This window comes from Thalia democratica, chromosome 4 (assembly GCF_965202585.1).
Source record: "Thalia democratica chromosome 4, ktThaDemo2.hap1.1, whole genome shotgun sequence".
Classification (NCBI taxonomy): Eukaryota; Metazoa; Chordata; class Thaliacea; order Salpida; family Salpidae; genus Thalia; species Thalia democratica.
In genome coordinates this window covers 38,373,425-38,391,745 of record NC_139168.1, presented here as the reverse complement: position 1 = coordinate 38,391,745, position 18,321 = coordinate 38,373,425, and the positions used below count along the sequence as shown (strand labels likewise).

The 18,321-nt window shown below is 24.9% G+C and overlaps 1 protein-coding gene across 1 annotated transcript; it reads right to left on the bottom strand.

Moving 5' to 3' along the window:
- Window positions 1–638: 638 nt before the first annotated feature.
- LOC145832929 (bifunctional peptidase and arginyl-hydroxylase JMJD5-like) lies at window positions 639–12,468 on the bottom strand. The gene is made up of 9 exons (XM_082940131.1): window positions 12,351–12,468; window positions 11,310–11,531; window positions 11,006–11,146; window positions 9,984–10,106; window positions 4,410–4,582; window positions 3,994–4,171; window positions 3,255–3,410; window positions 2,249–2,469; window positions 639–795 (listed from the first exon to the last, which is right to left on the bottom strand). The coding sequence occupies exons 2-9, from the start codon at window positions 11,478–11,480 to the stop codon at window positions 756–758; spliced, it is 1,203 nt and encodes a 400-aa protein (XP_082796257.1). The 5' UTR covers window positions 11,481–11,531; window positions 12,351–12,468; the 3' UTR covers window positions 639–755.
- Between the last annotated feature and the right edge of the window lie 5,853 nt (window positions 12,469–18,321).

The following is an 18,321-nucleotide window of genomic DNA, read 5'->3' as shown; positions in this document are numbered from 1 at the left end:
TTTCAACCTTTACAATTTCACTATCGAATCTAAAACTTGTGCTTTAAGCCATCGTGTTTGAATAAATAAATTACTAAAAGAAACTTTACGCTGGTGACGAACTAAAATTAAAAGAATCTTTTTATGAAGCTGCTTTTCCTTTTTAAGTTATCTAATATGAAAGATATGAGTGTTTTTTTAATAATATTTTAAATTTTAACAGTGTCCTTGTTAGAAACAAAACTTATGTGTTTTTATCATATTTTAAGTTATAATGTTGATCTGCAAAATAAATTTATGTAATAAATCATAAAATTAAATACCATGTAAACATCATTCATTTAAGTGACAGTCAAGAATAAAAAAAATCGTACGAAACAGTTTATATTAAATTTATTCTCTTACCTAAAATGTAAAAACTAAACAAAATTTTACCTACTTGTAAAAAGAATATTTTGAGTGTAGATAATTTTTTTTAAATAACTATACAGTCAAAAACTTTTTAATTTGTATAAAACAGATACGATAACATAGACTAATCATTAACTAAAATACGTTACTTTTTATTCTCAAGGAAAACTTGAAATAACTATCTTCTAATATATTCAAGCATAGAGAATAAACTAAAATATTTATGTATATATGTAGTACTAATTTATTTTCAAATAAATTTGTATAATTCATAAAATTAAATAAACTAATTAAAAGCTACATTGACCAACATTCAAGGCACAATGAAAAAGTCTAAAGTTTATTGTATACAAACAAAATAAAAGTCACCACCAAAAGCTCACGGAAAAACTCACATCTAGAGATCTGTTAAATAAAAAAAACTATTACATGTACTTGTTTATCCAAATAAAACTACTTTATAATTTACTAGTTAAAAATTGGATTTAAATATTTTCGCTAATTGATTTTAAACTTTTATTTATAAGTTTATCTACGTCAGATTACGTATTTATAAAAGCCGATAGATCATTTATTTGTATGATATATATTTACAACCAAACTAATGAGTTAGCAAAATACGTTAAAGCTGTTCAACTTATAGATATATAACACATTTAATTATTTTATTTCCATACGTAACATCTGAGATTTAACATTTATAATTGAATAATATCACTCAAACTTAATAAAGTTTTTATTGAACCAACCCAAAGTTAAATTATAAATACTTACTGCAATACTTTAACATTGATATCAATAGTACTATTGGCACGTTTAAATAAATTACTTGAATGTTACTTGAACAAAATGTCTCAGAGTCAGTTTTTCTTATAGTCACGTAATATTTAGAACTAATTTAGTTATTTTTTCTTAATTTTCAGGTTTCATTGCAATTTAATTAGTTGCGGATTAAATATTTTTTAATTACATCAAAATACTGAAAATATATGGTTTTTATGGTATTTAAGATATTCCAAAAAACTTATCGTTATCAATTACTTCAAGTGTAACCTATATTATTACATATATTTAAAAGAAATTTGGCACAATTCTTTTTTTATTTTTTATTATCTAATAAAAACTATAAAACTAATTTTAGAAAAATATCATTTTTTCTCAAGAATATCTAAAAAATTTGGTAGTAATCAACAAAACATGTTTGGAAATTTATTTTTGAAGATAAAATGTTATATACATAGTCTTTGAAATTTTTTTTGGAATAATTGGTCTGAAATGTTATAAATATTTAATGAGTAAATACCAATCTTAATGCTTTTATAAGTGGAATAAAGCTAAAATTGTTGTGCAAAGTTGCCTAAAATTAAAAAAAACTAGTTTTAATTTTTTTTAACTTAGTGATCTAAAACATTTTCGTTTAAACTGCTTCTATAAACTAATTGAAAATGATTAATTAAAACAGGGCTGCCAAATGTTTTTGGCAAATTTTCTCCAGGTTTCTGAAACTACACATTTTAGGGTCTATTCTAAGTTTCAAATTAAGTTTTAAGGTAAAAAAACTGTGTTAAATAGTCTAACGACATCGAAAACATATCTTAAAGTTTCTTTAAATGTGTTTTTTAATTAAAAAAATGTTATGATGACAAAATATTTTCATCTATATGATACATTTTTTTGTTTCAAATCGAAATTTTACATAAACAAGTTGCTTAAAATTGCAGCTTTTTTTTAAGTTTTAGTAACTTTTTTTTAAATTCCAGGTTTTAGAGTCTAAACTGTTAAATTCCAGGTTTTTTCAGGATTCCAGGTTTTCTAGCAATCCTGTTAATAATTATACATGCAACACCCAACTAACTACCTTACAAAATGCCAGTGCTTGGGAGGAATGTACAAAACGTCGCCAGGTTCCAGTATCAATTGTCGGCAAAACTGAGCGTCCATCGCGGCAAAACGAGGAAATTTTTTGTGGTCGGGATTTTCGACATCAACTTGGCTGGTATTGGTCAGTAAATTATCACGTGGGTAAAGGCATTGTGACGTGTGTGCAGGGTAAAGTCGTATGTACTTTCTACCTCTAACCTGTTTTAAGTTAAATCTCAGTTAGATTTTTGAATAACTAAAATCTGTATGAACACCTTTATAAAATTATTTCTAGCATGGCAATAAAGGGTAAAAACTTGTATATATGATTTTTAAATTTTTAATCGTTATTAATATTATGTAACTTTTTGCCGGGTGCAAAGTTATAAGTTATTTTGAACTACCTCTGCTAATTTTTATTTTTTCAATTTTTTAATTACTATAATAGTTTTATTAATTTAACCTTCAGAAACATATTTTATTTTTTGTAATTTAAAATATTTTTTGTTAATTAAAACAATTTTATTAATTGATAAATTATGGCTATTTTTAGTTAAGTAACTATTAATTTTCTCTTTTAATATTTTTTTACTACCATAATCTTGCTAATTGGTTCTATCTTGGTTTATCTTCTTATCTTGGTTTTTTTTTCTGAATTTTAAGTTAGTTTAAGAGATGTAGCCCCTTAACAATTTTAACAAGAATTTGAATTGTTGTAATTTGAATTGTCATGTGTCTATTTTGCTCCGTAAAACTAAGAAATCAAGAATGAAAAAGATGATCTTAGATATAAGTTAATCAAACAGTTCGATAAAAATTCACGTAAAACTTTTAAGAGAAAAAAAAACGAAGTATTCATTCTCTCAAAATATTGTGTTTATCCTCAATAAAATCGATTTACAATCACATGATTACGTATGCACAGACTTCAATTTTAGTCACTTTTCCAAATTAAAAACAATAGTAACCAAGATTTATAGACAAACACATAACAATATTCCAACTTGTACAAGGAGATTATGTTTGGGGTCGTGATGACATGGTGACACAGTTCCTTGTGGTCCAAACCAGCAGTTAACGTCTACTTGCGGGTCTTCGTCGCTTGATGTCGGTATGCAGCAGTAATCAGGTATAATAATATCATCTCTTAATTCCTCAATCTAACAATATTATGTTTTCTAATAAAAATACTTAACTGAAACTTTACTAACACATTTATCGTCTAAATTATATTTTTTCAAGCATTTATAAAAAACTTGAAGTGTGCCAAAAATCATATTATTCAAACGAAAAAACATATATAATCTATGTAAGAAAAATTATGTTTAGTAATAAGTGTAAAATAGAAAAAAAATAAATATTGTGATCTTGTATCTTTTTGAAGTATATAACTGAGCATCATTAAAATTATTTGAAATAAAAACCGGAACATATTACCAATTCACAAAATATAAAAAACAAACATTAATTTTTATAAAAATAATAAATATTTATGCATTGCTGTGAAAGACTATTCGCAAATACTAGTTGTTATTGCAAATTTTAATGGACAAAGTACAATATACACATGTAATGTAACTACGTAAATCAAAACTAACGTTTTAAAATTGATAACTTTTTTTTATATCTCTTCAAAAACAAGTTTTTTTTTTTCTTTTTCTAACATAAAACGGACTAATTACCAGCAATTACTAAAACTACTAAATAAAACTAGATAGTATATATATCTTCATAAAAAAAAACTTGATCAAAGAGTGTGTGTTGCGCGAGGTATCCTTTGTTTTCACCACAGTTGAGAACGTAATCATTGATGAACTGATTGATGGTGATCAACTTCTGACTCCATCCATCATCCGTGTACTTCGATCCGACTTCCACAGGGACTGTTCGGTGGCCTGCTATCTCGTTGATGTACTCCAAACTGTTGATAGAAAATTCAATCACAAATACAGGTTAAAATTACTGTTAATATAATACTTAAAAATTCATGTATGATGTCTAAAATTTATATATTTTGACTTTTTTTTCTAAAAGTAAAAAATCATTACAACTTATTATTTATTGAACTCTTAAGCTTTTTAAAACTATACAAGAGTCTTCTATACTACATTGAAATAAATAGAATTAATAAAAACTTAAATAAAATGTACATGAAGTACCTCCACTTTTTTATAGCAGGCCAGTGAGTAACACAATTTTTAAGAACGACAGGAGTTTCATTTTTCATGTAGTTTTCAAAAAGCATTAGTGACGGACAACTCCGTGAATCAACAGGTTTTTCTACTACGTAAATATTACTCATTGTGTCCTTTTTACGTGTGTTCTTAAAATCCTGAGATAAATTTTTTAGTTGAAATTCAAAAAAAATAGAAAAAATAACAAGGTTAAGTGAATTAACGAGGTAAAATAAATAAAAATACAGCAAGCAAATAAGTAATTAAAATAGTTGCAAATATTATACTTCACTTTATAATTACTTATTTGCTTGCTGTATTTTAAACTTAAAACAGTTGCAAATATTATACTTGACTTTATAAGTTTAAAATCTAATTAACAAAAATATGATTTATAATTAAACTAACTTCAAAATAGTTAATTTGTTTATATATTTTTGAAAACACATGATTTAAAAATTAACTCAAGTATATAGATAATTTGCTTTAGTACTACTGCATTCATTTAAGTTAGCTGTAACGAAAGAATTTGAAGTTTTTGTTAGTTAGTTCTTTAGTAATAAAAAATTAGTAATTATAGTTTTTTTTGATTTAAGTAAAACACTTTGATAAGTATTTAAAATAATTATAAGTATTTAAAAAATTATACTAAATATTTATAAAAAAATATATATATATAATAAATAATTTATTTTTAAAATCTACAATGATTTAACCCTATTAATTTTAAAAATTTATTACTTTAACTTTTCAGAAAACAGTAAATAAACTTAAACATATTTTTATTTTAATTAGTAGGTTTATTCTAAAAGTTCTTATAACAAACTTGTTTAAAAAAATAAGTTTGCAAGAAAATCGTACAGTTTTCAAAGCTTAACTGTAGATTAACTTTTAATTCGAAATCAAATAACAAGTCTAACAAAAAGTTTGAAATTACCTAAAACATTTCAGCATTTTTATTAAAGTTCATACTAATACAAAAGTTTAATAAGTTTTTTAAAACTTGTTTTAGCATTAATTTTGTTCTCTATAACTTATATTCCAACTGCAGTATTGTTATATTTTCTGTATACAACTAGTAATTAGGAAAAAAATTAACTGAGCCATTTATTTAACTTTAAAAAGCACTTATTCCTTTGATGATGAGATACAGTTTATTTTTCAACTTTATTTAAAAAAGAAAAAAATACAAACTGACGACCACTAACAAAAAATCAGTTACAATTTTATTAAACTAAAGTATTGAAAAAAAAATTTCTTTTTTTTTTAAAGTTAAATTTGCAAGAAAACATAACAAAATAGTGTTTTAACGTAAAATATACTTTAATTAACATACTAATGACAATTTCTATGCATTTTCAAAAACCTTAAATGATACTACTATCTACTTTTTCAAAACTCCGTATTCAACATAGAGAAACGTAGTTAGTTTTTAGTAATTCATAGAGTTTTAAAGTTTTTGTTGCTATCAAAACATGTTTGTAACAAGTTTTACGTCAAGGTGTTTCGAAATTTAAATTGAAATATATTATACAAAAAAAAATTCAAAAAAAAGTTTTTCACCGTCTTACATTGCAAAAAAATATTTAAAAAATTGTACACCGCTAATAAATAAACTGCAGGAAATTTAGTACTAGAATTCTAACTACAAACTTGTTTATGTAAAATACAGCTATGGCTAATTATATTTAACAATCTATGCTAATGACTAAAATTATTTAATACTAAAACAACTATTTTGGCCTATTAAACTTTGTCTTAAACAACTAATAACTTATACTCTAAAAAAATTTAATATAAACTGCCGAAATTTAGATAATTAGATTAACGAAAATGGGACTTAATTGCACTGAAAATTTCAAAACATCGCACGGTTCTTTTCAAGTAATAGGCGTCATGACAAAAAAAGAAGCAAGGCAACATTGTGAGAAAATAGACATGATGCTACCGCCTATTAATGATAACCAGCTACTAAACGAAACTTCACAGTATTTGATGCAGGTAATACATTTAAACTTATTTCTATGATAGAATACCGAACTTTCAATACCAACGTTTTGTTAGAAGACATAGAAATACTTTCAAGAAAATTTAAGTAGGAATTTTAATATTTGTTTATTAAATTTATCTACCAGTTTTATAAAAAATAAATTCATTTAGAAGTTCATGAAAGTAAAATTTTGAAAAGACTATTTCGACCACACTCAGGGTTCGTGCGCGAAATTCCTTTTCATTTAGCCTGACAGAGACCTATTTAGCCTGACATTTTTTCAAAGTAGAAAAAATCACCTTCAGAAGGCATTTTGGAAATAAATTCACATCTCAATTTGATCTTAATTTAAAAAATTTCATGCATTTGAACTGACAAAAACTGAGATTCTCAAATTTTTAAACATAAAAACTGATTTAGCCTGACTTAGCCTGACGCGCACGAACCCTGCACACTAGAGAAACCAGTAACTAATTATACATTAAAAAAACTATAATTGTTATAGTTTAGTTTTTTTTAAACCAATTATTAAAATTTGTTTAAGGCTATCAAAAATTGGCTTATGAAAACAAAAACTGTTATGTAAAATTAAATTTAAACATATTTAGTATTTTTTTACTGATTGTAAAAATTTCATAGCACACTAAAATAATTTTTGTGCACACTTTGATAAACATTTAAAACCAAATGTAATCAACTGCATTTTAGTGTTCCAAAGCATTGCAGTACAAGCTTCAGATGAATACTAATTCACAATGGCATGTAGGACTGTTCAGGGATAATGGGACTTGGAATTGGTCTGATGGACAAATTTACAATGGTAGTTTTAACACGTTTTTTTTTTTGAATATGAACATCACTTATTTGAAAACGAATTGTAGGCAACTTTAACATATGTATTTTTAAATAACGTGACAACATGATTGCTGTTGATAATTTTCTTTATTTAATCTGCAACTTTTCTTTTTAAATAAAAAATACAATAAAAACCCAATAAACATTCTATCATAGAATTAGTAAGTTAATAAAACTACTGCTTAAATTTTATTTTATTAATATCCTTTAAATAACACATAAACCCATGCAAATTGTCAACTTAAACTTGAACTTTGGTATTCACATCAAACATACTTACACGCTGACATTTTTTTAAATTTATAAAACTAATAAAATTTAATTACAAGTACTAGTTTACATCTATATTTGTACTTGAAACATATATCTATAACATAAATTAATTTTCTTGTTTGAAAACGTCACTAAAGGTACTTTGCACGACCAGCTGTTCAAATTTTACCCTCCGCGGGAAATGGACCAGCAATCGGTGTTCCTCATCCCGCAAAAAACCCAGCTGATGAGCACGCTGACGATAGAAGGCAACAAGCACCCGACCATGTGTTACCTGGAAGACGTTGTGACAACAACCGCCGAGTCGACCACCGCGGAAGTTACTACTGTGGGGATCAACACCGGCGGCGGTGGGTTGTTCTTCGCGCTGTTGGCGGCACTTTTCTGCTTGTGGCTGCTCATCGTCCTGTGCTGCTTCTACAGAAAGTGCAAGAGGATTCTCAGGAGGAGGCGGAGGCGAAAGGCGAGCAAAAAAGAAAGCAAAATCAAAAAAAGTAAACGTTTGAAGAATAGAAAGGCGAAAGCAGATAGTCAAAAGCAGGAGGAACATGACAAGATCACTTCGATCAATTTTTTCGATGAAATGGAAGTTTTGGACGAAATAGAAGGAATTTTGAAGTCGAACGGAAGAGCGGCGAGCGGAGGGAAAAAGGAAAACGAAAGCAAAGCGAACGTTGATACTTCTTTCCGTTCCATTCCCGATACTGAAATACCGCTAAAAGTATGAATTGGAGATGATCAGCTCTTAATTATTAAAATTATTTCAAGTAAATATTTTGATGTTAAAAAGACAGCATCGTAAATTAAAATAGAAGTAAACTATATTTTAATTTTGACAAAAAAAATAACTACACGTAAGATGAAAAAATAAGTTATTAATTAAGGTTGAGTTGTAAAGTTCATGAAAACAGATTCAGTAGTTTATGTTTAAATGAAAAAGCATAAATGAAGCTAAAGAAAGTTTAAAAATAATTAAGTTTACAAAAGTTATAAAACAAAGATATAAAAATTATTTGATTACAAAAACGAAAAATAGATTAAGAATTTTATTATCAAAAAAAGACTCTATGTTTAAATTAATTGTAGTAAAAATCTTTCACATTTTTCAAATCGCTAATCATGAACTTATATTTATACTTATTCCGAAAAAGAAAATTATAACTACTCTTAATTAGTCAAAAAAATTAGTTAAATTAGTCAAAAAAACTGATATTTTCATGGATCTAAAAAATATCTAAAATATTTTTTTAAGTGAGTTTTAATTTATTAACTAGTATAAAAATACTTAAAATCTAAAACTTATATCTTATTAAGCAACGTTACGAGTTAGTTAACCTTTAAACATACTTTAGACATAAAAAAGACCAAGTTTATCATCAGTTGAGGATCATTTATAAGTTTACATCTTAAGTTACATTTATAAGTTAAAATAAAATACAAATGCATAATCAGCATATTGGGAAATATAGATAGTTTAAATTTAAAGATTAGCTTTTCGTTAAAACGTATTCTAAATTTTGTATTATGTAACAGTTTTAAAAATAGCAACGTTGCTGTAATTAATGAAAAAGAAAGTAACTAACAAAAATATTTGCATCAAGCTGAAAAACAACTAGTTTAAAAATATATTGTACTAGATTTATGAAACATGTTCAATCCTAATAAGATTTAACACTAAATATTATACTATTTTTTTTAGTAACTTTAATTAGTTAGTTTATTATAAAAATCACGAAAGCGTTATAATTCTATATAAATTTTACTTAATACCCAAATTACTAAATATTTTATGTAGTAGTTAAGCTTTAGCAAGATATTCATTGTTTTTAAAACAAAAAACAATTTTGACTTCTTCTTTAGCCAAAGTTTTGTATTCTTATAACTTTTTTTTAATAACATATTGCTTTAAAGCTTTTATTACAAAAGCCAAGAAAAAATATGACATTGAAACAAAAGCTACGAAAAAATTAAATAAATTAATTTGAAAGATCTACATGAGTTTTACATATGCTAATGTAAATTACTTTCAGTAGAAAAGTTTACCTACTAATCAACTAAAGAAGTAAATGAATCTTGTGCTATTTAAATTAAGATTAACCTTTTAAGTGAAATGTTGTATTTTATAACTATTAGTAAAACACACTACACATTTAACTAACTATATAGAAAAAACTTTAAACCTTTTAGCAGTAGTATCTATACTAGCTTTAATTGGTATATAACAATGAAACACTTCAAAAAATAAAAAAATAAATGTTTAAACTGATTAAATTGTCACAAACGATAGAAATAGCCTTACATAAAAACTAGTTCATTATTCTTTTGAATTTTAATCGAAGATACTATATTTAACTTGAATAAAAATAAATTTTTTCACAACTGAATAATTAATTTTTTATATCAAAAATCTAATAGTGCAAAAACCATATTAGAACACTTACTTTTTCGTTGTTCAAAGGAAGCTTTTGTAAAAAAGGTTTTAAAAACTTAAGGAGCTTGTTCAGGATATTGTCAAATATCGGTGCACCCATCAAAATACCCATGTCACATACACGGCAAATTTTCTGTACAATTAAACATTTTAACTAAAAATAAACTCTTTTAAGCTATTCGATTTAACTTACTTCAAACAATCAATCAAACAAATTAATAGTTTGTGGTTGAAGTTTTCCACCTATTGTTTAGGGTACAATTAAATTATGATACAGAGCATGACAAACTTAGTACAAACAAAATGTCTTAAGTAAATAATTTCATAAAAGTTGACGAAAATATGTATTGAATTATTATTTTTTATCTTAGTGAAAACTTATTTAATTTGATAAACAGCACACCTCATAATAATTTTCATACACTTGGAAAATAATTAGTACATAAGTTGGTTTAGAAAAAAAACTAATGTTATTACTAATAAGCTTATAAAATATAGTAAAAGTTTTACGAATAAGGTTTACTGAATTTAAAAGCTTACTTTATTTTGTAAATACTTGTAAACTAATTTGAAAGTACCCAAGCTTAATAAAACTTTTAGTATCAAGTTGAACTTTTTTATTTCAAAGATTAGTTTATCAAAATTAAAGTTAGATTTTAAAATTATTGTATATGATAGATTTTTTGTATTAATCATTTTTTTTATCGCATGTAAAAACAGTGAAAAATCTTAAGTATATTAAGCTTATTTTAAAAAGTTTTTCACAAATTTCAGGTTTTTCCAGTATTTTTTTCGCCTAAATTGTCAAAACTAGGGTTTTCTGGCATCCTGAAAGTAAAAAAAAAGCATTTTCTTTATGCTTTATGAATAAGAAGATATTAGCATTACAAATAAAACACAAAACAAATTAAATTTAAAGTTAATGAAAAATAAATAAAATCACTTTAAAGTTTACAATGTTATCCAAGCACTAACATGACAATATGATTTTATAATAAATAATTATATACATTATTATACGAAAAAACTAACCTGAGTACTTTGTTTTCCACTAGAGAGGTACATAATTGAAACAGCATGAAAAAAGGAAGCAAGAGAATAAGCTTTTAAATAGTTTATATTTACATCTTTCCATTTTCCTGAGTTTAGTATCTCCCAGGTATAGTCTAGTACCTAGATTAAAAACAGATATTGTATAAAACTTTAAGATAAGTTTATACAATAGAAACAATAAAACTTATTTTTTAAAACTAAACTAAAATTTTAGCAGATATATTCTAAATATGTTTAACAGTAACAATAACATTTATTATGACATATTGTAAAATATAAAAACCTGATCACTGATAAGTAAACCATTATCAAAGTCTTTTTTATGCAAACAATTTCCACACTTTTGTAAAAGTTGCAAGATTTCTATGTTAAAATTGTTTTGAATTGAGCTCAGGAAAGAAGAAAGATCCTCACATGGAGGAAAATTTTCATAGAATTGTTCCCAGTGAAGCATAGTTTTAGTGGTGGTAATTGCCAGAAAGTTCAGCAGATGAGAAATCAAAGCCTAAATGCAGTAGAGATTAAATTACTATAGTAAGAAGTTATAAATTAAAGGTCTTATTTGTCATGTTGTGAAGGGTTTTAAGTGATGGTGACAAAAATATTTTTTTAATAACTAATATTACAGTTTAGACATTTTTTCCAAACTTTAATCACTTTTTTTTGTATTACTTTAATGAAAAATACTAGTATGATTAAAAATTTTAAGCAAAAATATATTTAAACTAATTATTGTAAATTCATCTCAAACCCTTCACAATAGACAATAAATAAAACTAATGAGGTTTTACAGTACTAATAAAAAACTATATAAAATTAGAAAATACTTGAAGTATTTTAAGTTGTTATAATTGTGATAAAAAATAGCACACTTTATACTCATATAATTGTTGCAATTAAGCAATATTAAACAAGAATTTACAAGATTTTCAATATAAAGTATTTAATTAATAAATAACAAATTTTATAAAAAAGATAATCACAAAATAATTTTATCTGTTTTTTTATGCAAACTTAGAACACAAACTGTGATAAAAGCAGTTAGAAACTTTTAAGTACGCTATTAATTAAGTATTATTCATGCACAAATCATCTATTGAGAACTTGAAAATTGTTTATGAAGGTTTTTCAATAATTAAGTAATTGCAATAAATTACTAGCAGTGCTTGTAAAACTTCTTTACTTTTGAACTCATATTTAAATCAAGTTTAATTTGTTAGTAATTTTTTTTATAAAAAAATCAAATAAATAAGAAGTTAAAAAACTTTGGTATTTTAAACATTTTTTAAATCTTTTATACAAAAGATTAACTCAAAAAATTAACCTGGGTTTTTCTTTTGATAGCTTTCAAGAACGTGCTTTTTTTGCATATGATCGTAAGTTAAACTATCTGGAGCAAATATTTGTGAACCTTCGCCTTTGAACAAGCTTTTCCAACAACTCTCTGTTGTAATTTATATCCATTTAAATTCAGTACACTTAAAAATATAAAAAAATTATGTGTATCAGGATTTTTTTCAATTGTTATTACTGTGCATTATTACTAAATTACCATGACCAAAAAGTTTTTTTATTTGATAAGTATTTGGAATGAAAACATTAAAACATCTTCCAAAATTTTTGTACACATAACTGCTATTTAAAGTAAAACATTATAATAGCTTTTAGAAAAAAAATCTTGTTCAAATTAAACAAATAAAAAACATGATTTAATATAATTAATCTACCAATTTAAATATAGCTAAACCTTATGGACCAGATAAATGCCCAATATTATTGAAACTTCCATATATTGGTGCTGAATCGAAATTAATTGAGAAGAAAATAGTGGATATAACAATTAAAACACATCATGCGGTGAATCCTAGGGTTCTCTTCATGTCCAAACCAATACTTCAATGCTCGAAAAAGACCTAATGACACCAGAAGAAAAAAGTCTTGTAGTTTACAAGTTTAAATGCTGCTATGACAGTAGCTACATTGGTCAAACTTCTCGACACCTCACAACTAGAATAAAGGAAAATGTTCCCAAGTGTATCACTTTGTATACTTAAGACAAAAAGACAAAAAGAGTGTTGCAGTCAAAAATGCAATAAAAAATTCCGCAATAGCAGAACACCTTGTGAATAATCCAAGTTGTGGAAAAAAGTTTGCATTATCTAATTTCAGTGTAATGTTCAAATACATTGGAATTAATTAGACTTGAAGCCATTTTAATACATTTAATTAAACAAAATTTTTGTTAAAAGAAAGAATTTGACTACACTTTAGCCTTATTTAGTTAAGACCATTTTGTGTTGATTTTTACAGTTTTTGTTGATTACATTTACGTTTACCTTATCGATTAGTTAATTAATTTGTAAAAAAAAATTTGTATATATACTTGTTGTGTTTTATTGTACTGTTTTAATTGTAATTTCCCTGAAGAGAATTTGATGAAATATATTGGAAAGAAAAAATTTGAGTGTTCATTTATTCATTAAAAATTAAAAAACATAATTATTTTTAAACAGGAAATTAAAGTTGTTTTTTTTTTGACAAGATCTTTAAGAAAATATTAGCAAACTATATAAGTATTATATTATGATTACTGTACATACCTTCTTCTACACTTTTCTCAAGAGAGATTCTGATAAGCTTCCTGTCTTCTATGACCCACGTACTTTCGTCAACAACTATAGTACTGTATAGCTTTTCTTCAAATAACTTGTCGCCCTTTATTGTGCAACTCAAGGAAGAAGGGTTTATTTCTACTGAAACTTGTTTACCTGGAAATTAAAATATTTTATTGTATAATTAGAAGTAACTTTTTTAAGAAAAGCCTAAATGAAATGTTTCAAACTTCAGCTATTTTATGCTGTTATTTAATTTGCAACTAAAAATCTGTTTTCATAGCTTATATCAAAACAAAAATACATCAATTGTAAGTAAAATAAGTATTTTATTTGCTAAAAAGTAAAATATTTTAAGCTCTAAATAATATGGGTAGCTGTCAAATTTTCACAAGGGGACAAAATTGCACAAAGGTACTTTTTCACAAAGACACTTTTGCACGAAGACATTTTTGCACGGTTGAACTTTTTTTTTTAATTCTTTTTTTATTTTTTATCTATGATAATTTTTATAGATTTTTTTCTTATGTTTACTATCACTGTTACCCCTTACCCTTGGTCAGTAACTTTTTTTTAATTTTTTTATTAATTATCTTTTAAAATATTTTTCTGTTTTTTTTACTCTCGTGCAAAATTGTCTTCGTGCAATTTTATCCCCTTGTGCAATTTTATCTTTGTGCAATTTTGGCCTGTTCCCGAATTATATATTTGTACAACTGAACAGTTGACATATACTTAAAACTTATTTTTCAAACTTTATAGTTTAAAAAACTGCTTCTGAGATTTTTAAATACCATATAATTAAAAACAAGTGTTTAAATTTTTTTTTTAAGTTAAGTTTTTGTTTTCAAAGTTGATAGATTTTCTTCTATCTTTTTATATTATAAACTTAATTTTTTGATTATTATTATTATATTATAAAATTATTATTATATTATAACTTTTAAACTACCTACTGCTATTTTTTCTTATACTTTCTATTTATGTTATTTCAAAAAAACAAACATTTTGTAATTTATTAAATTATTTATTATTCCTGATAGTATTTTAAGAAACTTAAACTAATATCCTTTCTCAATTCCAAATTCATTTGTTACGAGGTTTTGTTTTACCAAACTGATAGCCAAATCTACTCTTTAAGAATCTGTTATTAACTTTATGGGTCAGTAGTTATAGCTATGATAGTAAGAAATCAAAGCAAGATCTAAACCTGACATGTAAAACTTCTCTGTTAAAAACGAAAATTTGGTAGAACTTTTAAGCACTTTTTTTATCGAGAAGTATTTAAATTATGAAGTTTATTAAAATGTATGTGAACCTCTAGTTCCAGGTTCACAGTCAATTTGAAGCACAACTTCACTGTAAGTTTGATACCAACTACCCCAACTCGTTTTGCAAGCAACTACTCCACTTTTTTCTTCAAAATTATTTGACATAATAATAAAAGTAAAAAACAAAAAAAATTCTAAAAACTTATTTAAAATAATTAATATTGTATTAGAAAAATAAACATTTTTTGTATTGGTAGTTTAAACAGTTAAACAGATAAATCATTTATATGTTATATATTACAGGGTTGCCAAAAATTTTTTGAAAACTTATTCCAGGTTTTTTGAAATCCTCCCAGGTTTTTAAAAGTACAATTTTTCTGTAATTTGTAATATAAAATTTAATTTAAGATAAAATACTTTAGAATATTTTAATAGAAATATTAAAAAGATACTATATAAGTGTATTATAATAAATTAGTCTTGTAAATGGTTTCAAAAAATAATTATATGATGGATTTTTAGTAGCTAAAAATATTTCATTACTCCACATGTAATTCTTTTTTTTCCATATAATTTTTGTCTAAATTGTCAAATTCTAGGGTTCTCAAGGATTCCAGGTTTGTTGGTAACCCTGATGATATAATATTTAAACACATACACAAACATTACTATTTTTTAATAAAACTATAATAAGCTAAAATAATTACAATAAAATTTAACTGCTTCAAGGAGTAGCTAAATATTGGCTAAACTACGTGAACGAATAGGACTATATTTCTTTTAAAAATTTCAAAAAAATCAACTAAAACATTTTAAAAACTACAATTCTAACAAATAGTGACCTCTCTGCAAACTATTTAGTAGAAAAAGTATTTATAAAAAAAATTCCTAATCAATGTATTGATAAAAAGCCATTGTTAAAAGTTAAATGGTTACAAACTTAATTGCCAAACATTTTGAGAGAAAAAAAGAAAATTGAAATATTTTTTTTAGTTTGAACCGCTGTTTTTTAAACAAGTCAAGAAAAAATTTAATGAAAATTTTGAACCTAAAGATTTATTTTATATAGGTAATAAGCTGAACAAAATATAACAGATGTAATAACTCAAATTTTCTTTAGGTGCATGTCAAATGTAAAAATTTCATTAATTTGCATTACAACAGATTCTGAACTGTATGAACAAACCTTCAAAAATTAATTTAACTGTATAAATTACATGTTTTACCCATTTTTTACTTAATGACTTCTGAAGGGACTTTAATCACTTTAATAAAATTCCTTAGTTTTATACTCATTTGTATTTCCACAAACTTAAATTCATTTGTTAAAGTAAGACCTGATGGCTTAAGGATCACAATGATAGCTTTAAAATTCGCTGAGTTGAGCCTTGAGGGATTGAAACCCAGTGATTTAAACATAAGCAGAAATAAAAAAAATCTGGTAGTTATTATTTCTACATGAACAATCTAGAATTCTATTTTAATTGTAATTTAACTGTATTACTATTAACTTTATTACTTTCATAAGTATGGTTTCAGTAAGAATACAAAAGTTTATATTGGGTCTAAAATTTTTTTCAAAATTAAATTTAAGCAGCACAACAGTAATATAAACTACAATAGTAGCTTTTTATAGTAGTGTAAATTTGTGCACAGTATTTTAAGAAACAATGAAATAAACTTCAAAGTAATATTTAAGATATAACTTTAGATATACTTCTAATATATTTTTTTTTATTACAAATTGGAGGTTAAAGTAAAACATTAATACAAATTTCATTTTTATTATTATTAATATATATAGCTTTTTTTTGAGTTTTATGTCAAGTTAATACCAACAAATTCATGTATAATTTGTTATAGATATATATTTATTTTATAATACACTTGTATTTTTTTTAATAAAAGCATTTTTTTTATAGAACCTAATATTTTCAGTAATTTATTGGTTTACTTGAGTTTGAAACAGCTGATTGTGAGTTCACACTGGTGGTAGTGATCACATGATTAGATTGTTGGTGTGTTGTAGTTGCTCAGGGGTTTGAGCTTTGTCAAGTTTCCACACTTTGTGGTTTTTAGTGTTGAGATTTTAATCTTGTGAGTATTTACCAAATGATATGTCACCATTTGGTAAACGAATGATGGGATTTTTATTCAACTAAAAAGATATTTTTTATTTTATGGTTAGCTTTGGTTAATTTTGAAGGGGGAGGTAGAATTACAGGTGATGACAAATTGCTTGCTTGAACTTCAAAAAAACGTTCATTGTTGTTGAGAGAAGAGTGAGTCTGATGTTTTTCTACCATTAAAAAACATTGAACAAGAAAATATAAATATAAGTAAAGAAACATGGAAGCAGGTGATTACACCTTGCATTTGATAAACCTTTAAAATCAAGTTTTTAAGTTAAAATTATCTTCAACTCAAAATTCTATACAAAACATATTTGCAATTTTCATTATTTAAATATAAATCAATTACATGAGACTTGAGTTGCTAACTCAACCTGTCAATTGTATATCTTAAATTTGGTTTTTGTATTTTAAAAGATACTATAAGCCCCTAATGTACACTTTTAAATCTCGTCTTAAAAAATAACAGTGAAGATTTAGTATGTTAAACAGAGTGATCATTAGTATATTCATAAACGACTACCTTTGAGTTTTAAGCATTTTTTTTAGGTTGAGCAATTAGAGTGCTTAACCACTTATCCGGACATTTTGGGCAACATTTTTCTGCAAACATGTCCTGATAAGCATTTTTCCGGATAAGTACAAAATAGTTTTTTTTTTAAAGTGAAATAACTGTTCTACATTATGCAAATAAATGATAAAAGCTCAGCTTCTCTTTTTCTGCTTTAATATTTTATAACGTTTCTTAACATTTTAAAATGTGTTACAAAGTTTACTTGCTTATGCTAAATTCCTCCATTATAATATACTTTGGCACATTGCTTTTTACCATTTTAAAAACTTCTAGTTTGTTTTAAAAAGAAAAAATTGTCAGGCACCTCATCTTTAACAAAAACTGTTTCGATCAAAAACTTTTATAAAATAATTTAAAGTAAAAATCAAATATAAAAGAAACGTTATACATTCATTTTCTTAAAAACTTTAAATTCAATCAACTATTGAAGAAACTTTAAAATTTTAAACTGACTTACTTTACATACAAACTTTCATAACTAAACTAATTTTGCTCAAAGTTTAAAAAGAAGCTTTAGAAAAATAATTACATCATATTAATAAACTAAGTTGTAGAATTTATAAAATGACTTAAATTTTCTTACAGCATGAAAGCTTAATTATATGTTTCAAATGCTTGTGTTTGGTAGTTTATTGAAAGATAAAAAAAAATCGCTTATAATATTTGGTCCTAGGACCTGGTGCACGAAGAATTTTTCGGTTATCGA

Coding starts and splice junctions, on each gene's coding strand:
- LOC145832929 (XM_082940131.1), bottom strand. CDS start 11,480: ATGCTTCACTGGGAACAATTCTATGAAAATTTTCCTCCATGTGAGGAT. Junction 10,107..11,005: donor GTGGAAAACAAAGTACTCAG/GTTAGTTTTTTC, acceptor TTAATTGTACAG/AAAATTTGCCGTGTATGTGA. Junction 796..2,248: donor AAGCACTGGCATTTTGTAAG/GTAGTTAGTTGG, acceptor TTTATTTAACAG/ATCTCTAGATGTGAGTTTTT.